Source organism: Mauremys reevesii, linkage group 1, assembly GCF_016161935.1.
Source record: "Mauremys reevesii isolate NIE-2019 linkage group 1, ASM1616193v1, whole genome shotgun sequence".
In the NCBI taxonomy this organism is placed as follows: Eukaryota; Metazoa; Chordata; order Testudines; family Geoemydidae; genus Mauremys; species Mauremys reevesii.
Genome location: NC_052623.1, coordinates 45,605,400 through 45,622,120, shown reverse-complemented (window position 1 = coordinate 45,622,120; position 16,721 = coordinate 45,605,400). Strand labels below are relative to the sequence as shown.

The window sequence follows — 16,721 nt, the reverse complement described above, 5'->3', positions numbered from 1 at the left end:
AAAACCATTGCATTTTTATGTTATAATTCTAGGTCTTTTTAGCTATATACACTGAAATCTTATATTTATTTTTATTGCAGTTGTCTACCTTGTGGTTTTTCATCTGTCATTTGTCATGTTTGTATGGTCCTATTGGAAGACGATTTTTACATCTCCTGCTTCCCCCTCTGATGAGGTAAATTTAATGATGGAAAAATGCCAACACTACTTATACCATTGAACTCTTTTCAGCAGTGATACTTGTTTTAAAGTACAATGTAATTCATCTTCTCTGTTCTCATTAGCTGAAATAAATAGCATGCTGCCATATCGTGAATGTAAATAATTAAATTACTTTGAAGATCATCATAACCTAATGACATTTTTTCAGATTGAATGCTTGTTTCTAAGTGGTCACGAGTTTGACATTCAGGTGTATATGTTCAAGTAATAAGGTATGTGAGTATATATGACACCACAATGTTTTGCTAAGAAATAACTTCAGTTTGGTATTTAGAATAAATAAAATATAAGTAGGCTTGAAAGGATTCATTTTTATGGGTAAATGTTGGTAAATGTTGATTTCACCATACACACACAATCTGACTAAAAATATTTCTATCAATTAATCAAAATTGACAGGAAAAGGAAGAAAAATGCTACTTGAGAACGTGAGGTTGATTGAATGATATTTACTTTGTGTATTTTGACACGCAACATTGACAATTTGGTTATAAAACTTTAATTTTTTGAATCCCAGTGCCTGTACGATGGGGTATACAAACCCCACACTGGTCCCGAAGGGGTTAAAAGGCTATACTAGGCCCAGGCAACCCCATCCCTATAGGCCTATTGAGCATGTGCAATGTGGAGGAGTGGGTTAAAAGGAGCTCAGAAGCCCAGGCAAAGGGTTGATGGGTTGCAGGACAGAAAAATCCTTCTCCGGAAAGCCAGACAGAAGGTGGATCCTTGAGAGGGGCCCACAGAGCGGGTAAGGCCCCCCGGCAGTGCCTTCTCCAACCACCACCCACTTGGAGAACAAGCAGGTTTTGCAAGGCCTGGCTCATTTGGACTTTGTGAAGCTGTTGACTGTTTGAACTAGCGGGGCCAGGCCCCAAAGTGAAGGAGCACTAGCCCAGGGCAGCAGACTTGGGATCTCTACAGGGAAGAACCTGCCGATGTTACTTCCCAAAGGGCTCTGGGCTGGGACCCGCTGGAGAGGGAGGGGCCAGGTCCCCCTACTGTGGCCCACTTAAAAGAAAAGGCCCAGATGGAGGGGGAAGGCCCCAACACTCTTGACCTGGGGTCAGGAACCAGGCACCGGTATCCACTCCCCCAACAAAGAGACAAGGGATTGTATGTTAGATGCACTAACCAGTAGGCCACCCACCAAGCTCCCAACCTCTCTATCAGTGTATCGTTAATTACTGTCTGATGCCGCCCCTAATTTCCCACAACTGTGAAAATTAAAATTGATTAAAAAAAATGCTTAAAACCAATATTTTTGTGCAACTGTGAAAATTTACATCAACAAAAATTGAAAAATGCTTAAAAATAAACCAATATTATCTGTCAAAATTATTAAAAAAAAAAATTCTGCCAAAACTAAATATAAGTTAAGACACAACAAGCTCAGTGACTCAGTCTGTATGTATTTTCATTACACACCCTTATTTGAACTCTTTCAGTGACATTTCTTTGGATAAGGATAGGTTGCAATAAATATTCGTAACTTTAAGAGGACTGTAATGCTCAGTGATAAGTCTGTTTAGAAGTTCAAGGCGTGGTGAGCACTGTTAAATCAATATAGAAAGAAATCTCTAAACACTGACATTAAAAAGTGCTAGCTTTATTGACAGAGGTACGGTAATTGTAATATAATCATCTCTCCAAGGAATCTATTAGGTGAATTAACCTATAACCTGATGGCTTTTATTTTTTTCCCGTAAGTCAATTGAGCTATAGGCTTAATATCAAAACTACGATTAAAGTTGTCCCTCTATTTCCTGTAACTTTAAAACTGGCTAAACAGAAATATTTTTATTCTATTTTTGGCAGGGATGACTCTCTCAAAGCCAGCATTTAGCCTGAAGCAAATTTGTACAGGTGAAAACATACTTGCAATGGAAAAGCAGACACTGTAGTTCTATAATATGTATCTATAAAGTGTCACAGAAGTTTACAGTAGAGTAGGAGAGGAAGCTGAAGAGAGAGTTCTGCTGGTTAGCTGAGCAAAGGAATTTAGTACTGAATATTTTAAGTTGTAAATTCACTGCGGAGGCTGGCCTTCAAAGCATATGACTGGTTCAATTGGAGCCTGTTCTGTATGATAATGACAAAACACTTGGCAGATCAAACAGTTATCTCAACCAGTTAGTTGCTCCAAGATTTGTAGAGCCACATGAACTTGAGCATCAGTGTATTTTATAATTATTTTGGTGCTTGCCTGGTTACTTCTGTCTGCCAACATCTATTTATAACTCACTGTAATAAAAGCTGCAGCAAGGCTTCAACTTTCAGTGAGTAGCAGAGAGTTAAAAAGAGTGCAGCCATTTTAAGTGCTGATAAAATCAGGTCTGAATTGGAAAATTTCTACATATGTGCTTATCCAAAAGCCATGTTCCTCCTTTGAGCACTCTTCTCCCACAGTGTCTGTCTGTCATCTTCATTCAGGCACCAGGGAAGAATATAGTGTTGTCTCTAAACTGTTCTCACTTAATTTTTTCCAATTGTTTTAAAACATAGATGTTTCACGTAATCTTATTATTTTAAGTACCCATTCTTGTAAAATGAGTGGCATCCTGTGATTTTACTAATGTACTAAAAAAGATTTCACACCTGTTATTGTGCAAGTGTAATCCCTGCACATTTTATAATAAGGAAGAACAATCAACATTATTTGAGATCCCAGAAAGAGAGGAAGGAAACAAAGGGTCTCTTTGTTACTGTTTACATTAAGAGCTGCTGGAACTTTGTCACAATTGTTGATGTTTTGTTGATCTGTAACTTTCATCCCTTTGAATATTTGCATCTGTTGCCCAACGAGTGGGTAGACTTGTGACCCCATTAATATTCAATAGACATAATTATGTAAACATAACTTTTTTGGGAAATTGAACATTTGTTAGCCAATTTGTTATGGTTACAGGACAACTTTAGAAAAAAAATTTAAACCACACTATTTTAGAGATTTAGGGTTTTGTCTATGCATTAGTTGGATGGCTTGTTTAGATGTGTCTGTTAATTAGTGTTTTAAGGCTAGTTTTACTCTCTTAGGCCTGGGCTACACTAGTGGAGGGGTTCGAACTAAGATACGCAACTTCAGCTACACTATTCACATAGCTGAAGTCGAAGTATCTTAGTTCGACTTACCTGGCCATCCTTATGGCGATGAGTCGACTGCCGTGGTGCCCCCGTCGACTCCGCTTACTCCTCCTGCCAAGGTGGAGTATGGGTGTTGATTAGCGGATCGATTTATCGCATCTCAATCCCCGATACATTGAACACTACCCGCCGATCCAGCGGGTAGTATAGATGTACCCTTAGTTAATTGCCCACTTCTCTGGCCCGGGGTTGAAGACACCAAGGAGACTCCTCCTAGCAGCAGTCTCCGCTTGACAAGGCCTCCTGAGAGGCAGCAGCAAATGTGTACTGCGGTACTCCTCGTACTTATACAGTGTTGCCAACTCTCACAATATTTGATATTTTATTTAAAGCCCTGTCTCCTGTAGGCAAATAATTATGTGAAAATCTGCCTTTATTTTTAAAAAAGGGAAGTTTCTAGTCCTTGTGGTTGTGGAGAAAAGCTTTTAAACATGACCCAAGTGCACCCTGATGCCTCAAAATATTGAAGGCAAATAAAAAGAATACAGGATATATTTATTCTTTTTTAAATTCATGATTTGAAGCCAATTTCATATTTTTTGGAAACTGACGTGTTATGACTTTTAAAAACTGGAGCTGGCAATACTGCATACAGCAGTGGAATCTTGCCTGACTACTGAGGGATGTGGGTTGAATCTTCAGCCTTCTGGATTGAGGAAGTAACATGGGGAGGCAACAGCAGTCTCTCCTACTCTTCCTGTAGTAGTAGAGGTACCATTTCTTCACTTGTCCCTATTATTACTCCCTCCCCAACTACTTAGACTCTGGTGAATTCCAAAGGAAGGGGATGTTACAGGGCCCAAGGAAAACCCACATGAACTAATCAAGAAGTACAACATGGTTAAAATGATACACTCTTAATCCGGTTTGCATCTTTTCCTCACTGGAGTGGGCATGGAGACACTGAGTAGTGCATAGAGAAAGGAAAGGGCACCTTCAGGGATTCCTGCTGGGAGCTCAGAGTTTAAAAGATTTCACTCTGTTCAGAACCTAGAGCTCCTTAGGGAAGCAATAAGTTCTGTGCCAAGGTCTCTGGCAGAGAAGCTTGTAACTGCCTTGGGCCTCATGGATGTGCGAGGGGATGAAGCTTATAATTTTAGTGAGTACTAATTCCTGGGTGTCACAGGAATGTACAAGCTCTCCAGGTTATTCTGGCAAAGCTTCTAACTGGTGAGTCTTAAGTATGGTTCTTCTCATGTCTTATAGAAGTTGGTAACTCTCCCCCCAAGAACTACCTTTGTGGCTTCACTGACATTACTAGCTCTGCCAATATAGCTAATGGAGCTTGAGACCATTGCTGATAGTCTCATTAAAGTTACCAGCAGTATCCCTTCAGCTGGTGAGGTGTGACTGTGAAAAGTTACTTATTTTCCTCTTCAAGAAAGCTTTCCCTGTTCCTGCTCTGTCTGCAAGCCCACCAGAGATAGGGAGTGGCAGCCATAGAGCCTGACTCTTCTCCCTGTGGCAAGAATGGTTAGATTATAGAATATCAGGGTTGGAAGGGACCTCAGGAGGTCATCTAGTCGAACCCCCTGCTCAAAGCAGGACCAATCCCCAGACAGATTTTTGCCCCAGATCCCTAAATGGCCTCCTCAAGGATTGAATTTAGAACCCTGGGTTTAGCAGGCCAGTGCTCAGACCACTGAGCTATCCCTCCCCCCTCTGTTATTACAGAGCCCTCTGAACTCATGGGATCCCCAAGCACCTCTGGGACAGGGTTTAGACCCATGGTTTCAAGGGAAGTTTCCACCTTCATAAAACGCCACTGAGTACAAGTCTTCATCTTGTAATCGTGTATGGCAAAGGGAAATCTAGTGGCAGGAACTAGGACAAAGACAAGAGTACTTGTGGCACCTTGTGACAAAGACAGTTCCTTTAAATTTAGCATTTTAAAGTTTAGTTACAAAGGATCAATCGTGTAATTTCAGAATGTGTGGGGGGAAATTCTTGCTGTACCTCCTATCATTTACTACTTTTTCTCCTCTGTTTGGTAAGATGATAGGCAGATATTGCTGCTTCTTTAGGGGTAAAGAATTCAAACCATTCTCTCTTAACATAAACCTTGATTGTCCATGCAGTTAAAAACTATTCTTCTGCCCCCTCTTGCAGTTCTGCTTATCAAAATCTGATAAAGAACAATATGAAAGAGAAGAGAGACCAGAATCCCAGCAGGACATTTTGAGAAGAGCTGCTAAAGACTTGCCTATCTATACCACAACAGCATCAAGGGGTGAGGCATGCAGACAAGTCCAGTTGTCCAAAAGCTCATAGTCCAATTCATGAGATTTATTTTGATGTTGCTATGTGAACTGTCTGCTAAATAATTTCTGCAAAAGGCCATGACTTCATATTTCTCCATGAGATGCCAGAGTTCTTTTTTGTCTGTGGATCTCTACAAGCAGCCAGTAAATAGAACAGTTTTCTCAAAAAAGAGCCTGTTTTGCAAAACAAATTCAGCATGAAAATATGTATCTTGCGCTCTGCTTATAATAATCTTACATAGACTGAAAGAACAGAGTTGGAAGGCTGAGTTTTTTATATTCATTTCTATTTAATCCCAATTATTGCTTTGGTCCTCTAAGTATGAACATGTGAGGCTTGAATTTACTTCCACTACAGTGTCGGAATTGAGGCTATGGAAGCTAAAATGCCAGTAAATTCTTCTTCCAATATCAGCTATAACTCTCAGGACAGAGCTGTTTAATCATTATGTTTATGATGCTTCAGCTATTTCTGTCTTTACCTTCACTATTTTTAAGTAATACTATTGCAATTTCCCTGAAAATATCATGAGAGACTGTTAAATGACTTTCTCTGATGCCTAAATACAATATAGCTAGATTTCTATAACTGCATTACTACTCTAAAACTAGTGGTGTTATTGATTACTTCCAAGACCTATGGTCTTTTTTTAATAGAAGTTACAAATGTTATACCATTTAATAGACAGTGTGGTTGTAGCCATGTCAGTCCCAGGATATTAGAGAGACGAAGGTGGGTGAGGTAATATCTTCCATTGTATCAACTTCTGTTGTCTCTTACCAATAGAAGTTGGTCCAATAAAAGATACACTTCACTCACCTTGTCTCTCTTATCACTTAATAGTAAGTCATGAGATTTGTTAATGTTTATCTTGAGTAAATTCATTTTGCATTTAAGTGATTCCCAAACTGTGGTTCCTGGGCCATTGGTGGTCTGTGGGGCACTTGCTGGTTGTCAGCACAGAGCTGCCTGGTGATGGTGGCTTTTCTCCTTCTTTATAGCTGCCTCTACAGGTGTGCCATCTTTTTATCAAGAAGAGTCTGGAGGCCTGTTGAAAGCAACTGCTGAGAAGGAGTAGTAGCCAGCCTAACCGCATCTGCTAGATACCATGTCAGCAGAATAGGAGAGAAATATGAGCCCCCCTCAAGGACTAGGAGAGGACTAAGGCTTGAGGAGTATGTCAAGAGGCACAGGGGGAGAAGAGGACCCGGTGTCTGGGTAGCATATCCAGAGGAAAAGGAAACCAAGTGGCAGGGAAGCATGTGCTGGAGGATCAGGGGAGGGGAGACCGAGGAACAGGTTAAATGAAGAGGAAGAGTTGAAAAAGCATTTATTACAATAGAAACAGATATTGCTACACTAAATACTTTCATGTTACATTTTTCTGTAAGCAATTGTTGTAGTTGCCACAGCAATCTTATGCGATTCAGAATGGAAGTGGGAGGGGAGATGTCCTTGAGACAGTCTCTTGAACATAGGGAGCTTCTGTGTGTATGTAATTTAATTTTACAAAGACCTGTTTAACAGATTGACTTTTAAAATTTGAACATAGCAATCAGATATTGTGATAGATGCCAACTAATCAAGCCTGACCGCTGTCACCACTGTTCTGCATGTGATCTGTAAGTAGCTGTGATGATCTATTGTTTACATTCTCATCTTGAATACTTGTGCCTTATTTTTATTGCTTGCCAGTGGAACTGAATAATGGTAGAACTACTATCTCTGTCCCTCTCCCAGCCCACAGAGCCTAGGCTTCATGTGAGACGTGCAAATCTCTGCCTTTCCCTCTGCTGGAACTGCAACAGTTCTACTGCATATGGGGCCCTCTGCACCATGGAGAATGGGACAGGATTTGTCCTAAATTTGCTTCTAGCTTTGTAAAATGTGTTCAATCTGAAGGATCAGTACTGGAGAGTGAAGTGGGTCTGGACTGTGATACATATGCCAACAGAAATGTCTGTGCATGGAACCTAGCTTGCTTCCCTAGCTTTCAGGCACAAGCATGCTGTGGTAGTAACAACTTTGTTTCAGGAGAGCTACAGTAGCATTACAGGTCTTCATAACTTCAGAGGTATTAGTGTTATCCACCAGACACATTCTGCTCCACCTGCAAAATCTGTTCTTATGGGCTGCTTAAGACTGGGAAATAAACTGTTAATAGATTTCAGTGACTGAGCTTGGGTAGATCTATTTAATTAAGAAATCTGATGAATGCATGTGTCTGTCTGGAATTACTACCCTTTGGCCATGCTATATTAAATTTGGAAGAAAATGGAATATAGACCATTGGAACTATCAATTATATATTTTTCCATTTTCCTCCTCTCTATCCCAAAGTTATTTTTCTATCAAGCATTTTGATCAGATTGATGAAGTTTAATGCCAGGTTACCATATATCCCATACTATCCACAGCAGCTGTAAGGCATGCTGGTTATTAAAATCAATTCTAATGTTGATTTTTCTTTCCTCCTCAGATGCTAATGCTGAATCATAGAATCATAGAATATCAGGGTTGGAAGGGACATCAGGAGGTCATCTAGTCCAACCCTCTGCTCAAAGCAGGACCAATTCCCAACTAAATCATACCAGCCACGACTTTGTCAAGCCTGACCTTTAAAACCCTCTAATTCCGACACCTCCCTAGGTAACCCATTCCAGTGCTTCGCCACCCTCGTAGTGAAAAAGTTTTTCCTAATATCCAACCTAAACCTCCCCCACTGCAACTTGAGACCATTACTCCTTGTTCTGTCATCTGCTACCACTGAGAACAGTCTAGATCCATCCTCTTTAGAACCCCCTTTCAGGTAGTTGAAAGCAGCTATCAAATCCCCCTTCATTTTTCTCTTCTGTAGACTAAACAATCCCAGATCCCTCAGCCTCTTCTCATAAGTCATGTGTTCCAGACCCCTAATCATTTTTGTTGCCCTCCGCTGGACTCTTTCCAATTTTTCCATGTCCTCCTTGTAGTGTGGGGCCCAAAACTGGACACAGTACTCCAAATGAGGCCTCACCAATGTCGAATAGAGGGGAATGATCACATCCCTTGATCTGCTGGCAGTGCCCCTACTTATAAAGCCCAAAATGCTGTTAGCCTTCTTGGCAACAAGGGCACACTGTTGACTCATATCCAGCTTCTCGTCCACTGTAACCTCTAGGGCCTTTTCTGCAGAACTGCTGCCAAGCCATTCGGTCCTTAGTCTGTAGCAGTGCATGGGATTCTTCTGTCCTAAGTGCAGGACTCTGCACTTGTCCCTGTTGAACCTCATCAGGTTTCTTTTGGCCCAATCCTCTAATTTGTCTAGGTCCCTCTGTATCGTATCCCTACCCTCCAACGTATCTACCACTCCTCCCAGTTTAGTGTCATCTGCAAACTTGCTGAGAGTGTAGTCCATGCCATCCTCCAGATCATTAATGAAGATATTGAACAAAACCGGCCCCAGGACCGACCCTTGGAGCACTCCCTTGATACCAGCTGCCAACTAGACATGGAGCCATTGATCACTACCCATTGAGCCCAATGATGTAGCCACCTTTCTATCCACCTTATAGTCCATTCATCCAGCCCATACCTTTTTAACTTGCTGGCAAGAATACTGTGGGAGACCATATCAAAAGCTTTCCTAAAGTCAAGGAATAACACATCCACTGCTTTCCCCTCATCCACAGAGCCAGTTATCTTGTCATAGAAGGCAATTAGGTTAGTCAGGCCAACTTGCCCTTGGTGAATCCATGCCGACTGTTTCTGATCACTTTCCTCTCCTCTAAGTGCTTCAGAATTGATTCCTTGAGGACCTGCTCCATGATTTTTCCAGGAACTGAGGTGAGGCTGACTGGCCTGTAGTTCCCTGGATCCTCCTTCCCTTTTTTAAAGATGGGCACTACATTAGCCTTTTTCCAGTCATCCAGGACCTCCCCCGATCGCCATGAGTTTTCAAACATAATGGCCAATGGCTCTGCAATCACATCCGCCAACTTCTTTAGCACCCTCAGATGCAGCGCATCCGGCCCCATGGATTTGTGCTCATCCAGCTTTTCTAAATAGTCCCGGACAACTTCTTTCTCCACAGAGGACTGGTCACCTCCTCCCCATGCTGTGCTGCCCAGTGCAGCAGTCTGGGAGCTGACCTTGTTTGTGAAGACAGAGGCAAAAAAAGTATTGAGGATGTGGAAAAGCTTTCTCCACATCCTCTGTCACTAGGTTGCCTCCCTCATTCAGTAAGGGGCCGACACTTTCCTTGACTTTCTTCTTGTTGCTAACATACCTGAAGAAACCCTTGTTACTCTTAACATCTCTTGCTAGCTGCAACTCTAAGGGTACGTCCATACTACCCGCTGGATCGGCGGGTAGCGATCTATCTATCGGGGATTGATTTATCACGTCTCGTCTAGACGCGATAAATTGATCCCCTCCGTGCTCCCTGTTGACTCCGGAACTCCACCAGGGTGAGAGGTGGAAGCGGAGTCGACGGGGGAGCCGCGGCCGTCGATCCCTTGCCATGAGGACAGGAGGTAAGTCGAAATAAGATATGTTGACTTCAGCTACGCTATTCTTGTAGCTGAAGTTGCGTATCTTACATCGACTTCTCCCCCCCTCCCCCCCAGTGTAGGCCAGCCCCAAATGTAATTTGTCCTTCCTGATTTCACTCCTGCATGCCTGAGCAATATTTTTATACTCCTCCCTGGTCATTTGTCCAATATTCCACTTCTTGTAAGCTTCTTTTTTGTGTTTAAGATCAGCAAGGATTTCACTGTTAAGCCAAGCTGGTCGCCTGCCATATTTACTATTCTTTCTACCCATTGGGATGGTTTGTTCCTGCAAACTCAATAAGGATTCTTTAAAATATAGCCAGCTCTCATGGACTCCTTTGCCCCTCATGTTATTCTCCCAGGGGATCCTGCCCATCAGTTCCCTGAGGGAGTCAAAATCTGCTTTTCTGAAGTCCAGGGTCCATATTCTGCTGCTCTCCTTTCTTCCTTGTGTCAGGATCCTGAACTCGACCATCTCATAGTCACTGCCTCCCAGGTTCCCATCCACTTTTGCTTCCCCTACTAATTCTTCCCTGTTTGTGAGCAGCAGGTCAAGAAGAGCTCTGCCCCTAGTTGGTTCCTCTAGCACTTGCACCAGGAAATTGCCCCCTACACTTTCCAAAAACTTCCTGGATTGTCTGTGCACTGCTGTATTGCTCTCCCAGCAGATATCGGGGTGATTAGTCTCCCATGAGAACCAAGGCCTGCGATCTAGTAACTTCTGTTAGTTGCAGGAAGAAAGCCTCATCCCCCTGGGTCTGGTGGTCTATAGCAGACTCCCATTACGACATCACCCTTGTTGCTCACACTTCTAAACTTAATTCAGAGACTCTCAGGTTTTTCTGCCGTTTCATACCAGAGCTCTGAGCAGTCATACTGCTCTCTTACGTATAATGCAACTCCCCCACCTTTTCTGCCCTGCCTGTCCTTCCTGAACAGTTTATATCCATCCATGACAGTACTCCAGTCATGTGAGTTATCCCACCAAGTGTTTGTTATTCCAATCACATCATAGTTCCTTGACTGTGCCAGGACTTCCAGTTCTTCCTGCTTGTTTCCCAGGCTTCTTGCATTTGTGTACAGACACTTAAGATAACTTGCTGGTCATCCCGCTTTGTCAGTATGAGACAGGAGTCCTCCCCTCTTGCAGTCTCCTGCTTGTGCTTCCTCCCCGTATCCCATTTCCCCACTTACCACAGGGCTTTGGTCTCCTTCCCCCGGTGAACCTAGTTTAAAGCTCTCCTAACTAGGTTAGCCAGACTCCTCACTAGGTTAGCTTGCAAAGATGCTCTTTTCTCTCTTCGTTAGGGGGAGCTGGTGTACAGTGAAAAAAGCACCTTATGGTCTATGGAGACAGAGAGTGCCTTGTGCAGTTCAATAATATCCCCTCTTTCTGATTAATGGGCTTTTTTGAGTACTGTCTTCAACTTCTCCTGGGCAGAAGGTCTGACAGCTATAATATGGCGCCTTTGCCTGAAGGGGAGGGGGTTGAAAAGCAGAAATAATGGATATTAAAAAGTTGTTTCACATGTTCGGAAGTTTGAGACCAAATGTTTGAATTAGAAAGTAAATGTATTTTGTATTTCAATTTTTATTTTAATTAATTGGAAATGGACTTTTTCTTTTTCAGATGTGTACTAAAAATGGACCATCATTGTCCTTGGTATGTTTGTTTTTTTAAATGAATATAAATAATATTGAAACAATTGATCAAATTCTGCACTCTCTTACACCAAAGTAAATATGTAATTACTCCATTGATTTTTAGTGGAATTTTTCCAGATTCAGACATGTATAAATGAGAGCAGCATATTTCCTAATGTATATTGCAATGCAATATATATTGCAAGCCAGAATTGTAGGTCTAAGAAACCTAAATATGTACTTAAATATAGATGCACATCAGAACTGACCAGGTTAAAAGAAATGAGAGCGGCTGAGATGCTGTTCTATTGTGTTTAATTCAGTACTGTATGTGCCAAGAGATAAGAATCTATTTTATTAAATTGTGAAAATCAACTGCTTAAATGAATTCACTCCCAGATATCAAGTTGATCAGCTCACTAACAGGTACAGTAACTCCTCGCTTAACATTGTCCTGATTAACGTTGTTTCGTTGTTACGTTATGTCACTAATCTATTAGAGAACATACTCGTTTAAAGTTGCGCAATGCTCCCTTATAACGTTGTTTGGCAGCTACTTGCTTTGTCCACTGCTTGCAGGAAAAGCAGCCTGTTGGAGCTAGCTGGTGGGGGCTTGGAACCAGAGTGGGCCGGCAGCCCCCCTATCAGCTCCCCTAAGTACCCTGTGCTGCAACTGCCCAGCAGATTACCAACTATCAGGTAGTTCAGGTGTCCCTCCCCACACTGCTGTGTGCTGTTCCTGCCCTCTGCCTTGGAGCTGCTCCCGGGAGCCTCCTGCTTGTAGTGGAGGGGAAATGGGGTGCTGATGTCAGGGTGTCCCCCTCTCCTGCCCCTGTACCCCATCTCCACAGAGCAGAGGGGGACACAATGGCTCAGGAGGAAGGGGGCTTGCTGATCTACGTAAAAAGGCAGTGTACATAGAGTGAGATCAGTGTACTTAAAGGGGCAATGCGAGTGTCTCTGTCTGTCTGTCTCTCTCTCTCTCACACACACACATGTTGTGTCTGTCTCGCACGCACCCCCTGGCACTTTGGAAAGTGGAGGGAGTGGTGCGCTCTAGTGGGATAGAGTGGGTTCCTCATCATGTTCAGTTTCCAGAGGGAATGTTTGCAGCCACTGCCATGCGACTATTGTCTCTCTTCCCTCTATTTGTGCTGCATTTTAGAGTGAGGCTACATTAACAACAATGTGTTAACGCTTGAGGGGTCAGCTGAATGCTAGTTCATCATTTAACAGCAAGGCATTCCCTTGGAAATATCCCACCCTCTGACTCCACCTTAGCCAAGCTTCACAATCATCATTGCTGTGTACAGTATTAAACTGTTTGTTTAAAAGTGTGTGTGTGTGTGTGTGTGTGTGTGTGAGAGAGAGATTCCAGGGAAATTCTCTAACTCCCCTATTTACGTTAATTTTTATGGGGAATTGGATTAAACTTGCATTTTTCAGGAACATAACTACAGCGTTAAGCGAGGAGTTACTGTATTGCTATATATATATTTTTTCATGCAGGTTTCATTTCAGGGTGTAGAATTGCAACCTGGACATGTAGACCCTATTGAATATCATACAGTTTTTAATCCCCTACACATGATGTGCCATCCCTGCAGATATTGCTAGTTGTGGTAAACAGTAGATGTTCTAGGGCCTAACGTGACACCCATTGAAGTCAATATAAAGGCCCCCAGTGGATCAAGGTCCCTGATGTCTGGCAAGATTTCGTATTTTTATATAAGAAATCTGGCCAGAAATGGTGCTGGTCATCAGGCTGCTCTTTGTGCGGCAAAATAATTTCAGTGGCAGGAGTGATGGGAGGAGCCCAGATCACCTGATTTAAGGGAGTATTCTTGAAAAATGTTAAATCTTAACTTTTTCATTGATGGAACGTTGTCCTAATTGACAGACTGCTGAAATCATGCACATACAATCGTGCCCCACAAAAACAGTTTGATTAATCTTTATACCATAGTGATCTCTCTCTCTCTCTCTCTCTCTCTCTCTCTTTCTTTTTTAGGGTGAATAACTGTGTGGGATTTTCTAACTACAAATTCTTCCTCCTGTTTTTATTATACTCCTTATTGTACTGTCTGTTTGTTGCTGCTACGGTCTTGCAGTACTTCATAAAGTTTTGGACAGTAAGTTTTGCTTTTTGTTAAATTTGCATGCATTACTGAAATCTATATCAGAGCATCATGTCATCCATTTTTGTCTGTTTTGTGGATCAGTACCATCAACAACAGCATCACTTGAGGTGACTGAAGCAAGAGAACCTTCCGAAATTAAATGAATTAAGTTCTACATTGAGTAGAGCTGGACAAATACTGTGGGAGAGTAGAGAGGGTGGAAATTCAAAAACAATAAAATGCAACTTCTCTGATGCCCAAAATTGAACAGCACAGCTCAATTTTTCAAATATGTGTGTTGGATACTTACAGAGAGCTGCTTATAATCAAACAGAGTAAAACAAATGATGGAAAATATTGTTAGATTTGAATAACAAATTCAAGGATATAGACGTCTACTTGTGGATATTATGCAAGCAGAAGAGACAGCTAAATTTGCCGATTCATTATGAATTTGTTTGGTTTTAATACTGAGTGCTTATAATGGCAAATTTCAATTTGAGGTTAGTAGTGTTTACTGACCAGACGTGGGCATCATAAGAAGTTATACAAAGTATGTGCAGTGTTAATACTGTTTACTTTCACTGCAACTGTTTTCAGTGTTCAAATGGACAATATGCACTTACTCTATTACACAAATTCATTTGAATAGAGCCTTATCAGTGGAAGCATCCTTATACATTATATTTTATACCAATTCTCTTCCAGAGAGAAGTGCACATTCCAGACTCAATAGAGTATCTTCTATTTCATTCCCTCTCCTAATATTAAAACCTTGCATTGTGCCTACTGTCCTTCCTGATATGTAGGACTAGATGTAGTTACTTTCAGAATTCAGCTAATGCTACTGAAAAATAATTGATTGGAAGAATTGTCATCAGTGAAAGGCTCTTCTTCACAACTTTTAAAACCTTGTGACTGCCTCCTAGATACAAGTTGCCATCTGTGCAGCTGTGCAAAACAGTAATTATCTTCAGAGCTGTAAGGATGACAGTTTTTGGAGCCTAAAGATGTAGCTAATCAGGGATCTCTTTCTTTGTATAAGACTACACGGTATGTTCAGAGTAGCTACACTTGAAACAGTTGTTCTTTTGATGTCTCAGAAAGACAAATGGTATAAATGGTGTTAGTAGTCATCCAGGCTGTATGCCCAATTCTACGAAGTGCTACCTTTCAGTATAATATATCAATTTTACATTGTGGCCCATCAGTCTAGAGCCAAAGAACTCAGTGGGAATTGAGTGTCAGTGCCTTGCAGGATCAGGCTCTATGATTGTATTCAATCCGATATGTTACTAATTTTCCTCATTAAAACATTGCCTTGGCAAATTTCTCAAAATTAAATGGTCTAACTCTAATGTTCAATCTTATTGAATATACACTATTGAATCTTTAATTTGTTTGTGAATGTGGCTCAATGTGGATGTAGCCCTCTGTATTTTACAGATCAGTGGGGGAGCAGACATGCAGGAAAGAGAACTGATTTGCCTTGTCACCTCACTTCATAAATCTTATTACAGTGGAAGTCTTGTGTTTGGACATTTGGCCGTAATGAGCATTATTTAATACCACCTATTTACAGAAAATCTCTTCCAAAGCCCATCAGACACAATAGTGGAGAGGACTTCTCTGAGTGGAGAGAGGGAACTTAAGAGTTTCTTATGTAATCATTAGACTTCAATATTCCCTGCAAGCATATGTCATTTCCGATAATTGACTGTTTAAAAAAAAAGTGGTCTTATCTTACTCAGCAGTACTGCTTCATTTGTATATTCAGTTATATCTGTTTGTTTTAGTGATTAAAACAGGTATGTGATGCTTCTTATGTCTGGTAGCACTGCAGAGCCAACATACTTAGAAAGATTGAGCAGGATTCAGTGCATCAACAACAGAACAGTTTTGATTATGAGTTTGGGTCTAATTTGGCATGCAGAACTTTGATATTCAAGATGGAAAAGAACCCATCTTGACAAATTTCAAAATGAGGTTGCTGGACTTGCAGTAGGAAAAACATCTTTTAATTGTAAACTTGCACACAGTTGTTATTGAAATCATTGAGACACAAAATCCTGAATTCTTTCACTTTTCAAAGTAAAACTATACTTTATACCTATATTCAAGCCACTTATACACTCCTGCATTTAATGTACCTAAAATAAATTATAATGAGACTAAAATAGTAGACCATTTTAATAAGACTTCTGTAGAGCAGTGGTGGCACCTTCATCAGCATAGCTTACAAAATTCACTTGTGTATGGTGTGTAGGAAGCTTTTCTAGATGAATGCCATCAACTTCTGCAGAATCTAAGACTTTATTCCTATGTGTGATTTGTTTTCTTTAAAATATTCTAGTCTCAGTAGTTGTAAAGAAAACCTTCCAGATATGAACCAGGTATAACTGATATGGTGCTGTCTGAAGACTGTTAGCTTCGGTGCCTCTGCAGCTGCTCATATCTTTCTCGCAAAGCAAAGTGAAAATTGATCAGGCTTGTTAGTTTTCACTGTTGCTGTTGGGGACCTTTGAGACAGCACTGACCCAACATGGACAAGTTTCAGATGAAATTTACTCTGCTGCAGCTTGGGAAAGCTCTGAGCAAAGGCAGAAGATGGATTCAAAAACAGAGCCTGGTACAGTCTTAGATTTTAAAGTGATGAGACCATGTATAGGTACATAGATAGGATAAGTGCGACAGCACCACCCTTGCAGCAGCCAGTAGGCTCTGAGGCCGGAGTAGGGGAACAGAGCTATTTTTTAGTTCCAACAGCCAGTGGGGAATGGAAACTTCATACTTACCAAGC

The 16,721-nt window shown here is 41.3% G+C and overlaps 1 protein-coding gene across 2 annotated transcripts in view; it reads left to right on the top strand.

Moving 5' to 3' along the window:
- ZDHHC20 (zinc finger DHHC-type palmitoyltransferase 20) overlaps positions 1 to 16,721 on the top strand; it is a 75,835-nt gene that overhangs the window by 42,052 nt on the left and 17,062 nt on the right. For both annotated transcript variants that reach the window (XM_039538929.1, XM_039538935.1), the window contains exons 3-7: positions 81 to 175; positions 5,473 to 5,593; positions 7,178 to 7,247; positions 11,788 to 11,820; positions 13,813 to 13,933. In XM_039538929.1, the coding sequence (XP_039394863.1) occupies positions 81 to 175; positions 5,473 to 5,593; positions 7,178 to 7,247; positions 11,788 to 11,820; positions 13,813 to 13,933 (440 nt within the window). The remainder of the gene's footprint in view (positions 1 to 80; positions 176 to 5,472; positions 5,594 to 7,177; positions 7,248 to 11,787; positions 11,821 to 13,812; positions 13,934 to 16,721) is intronic.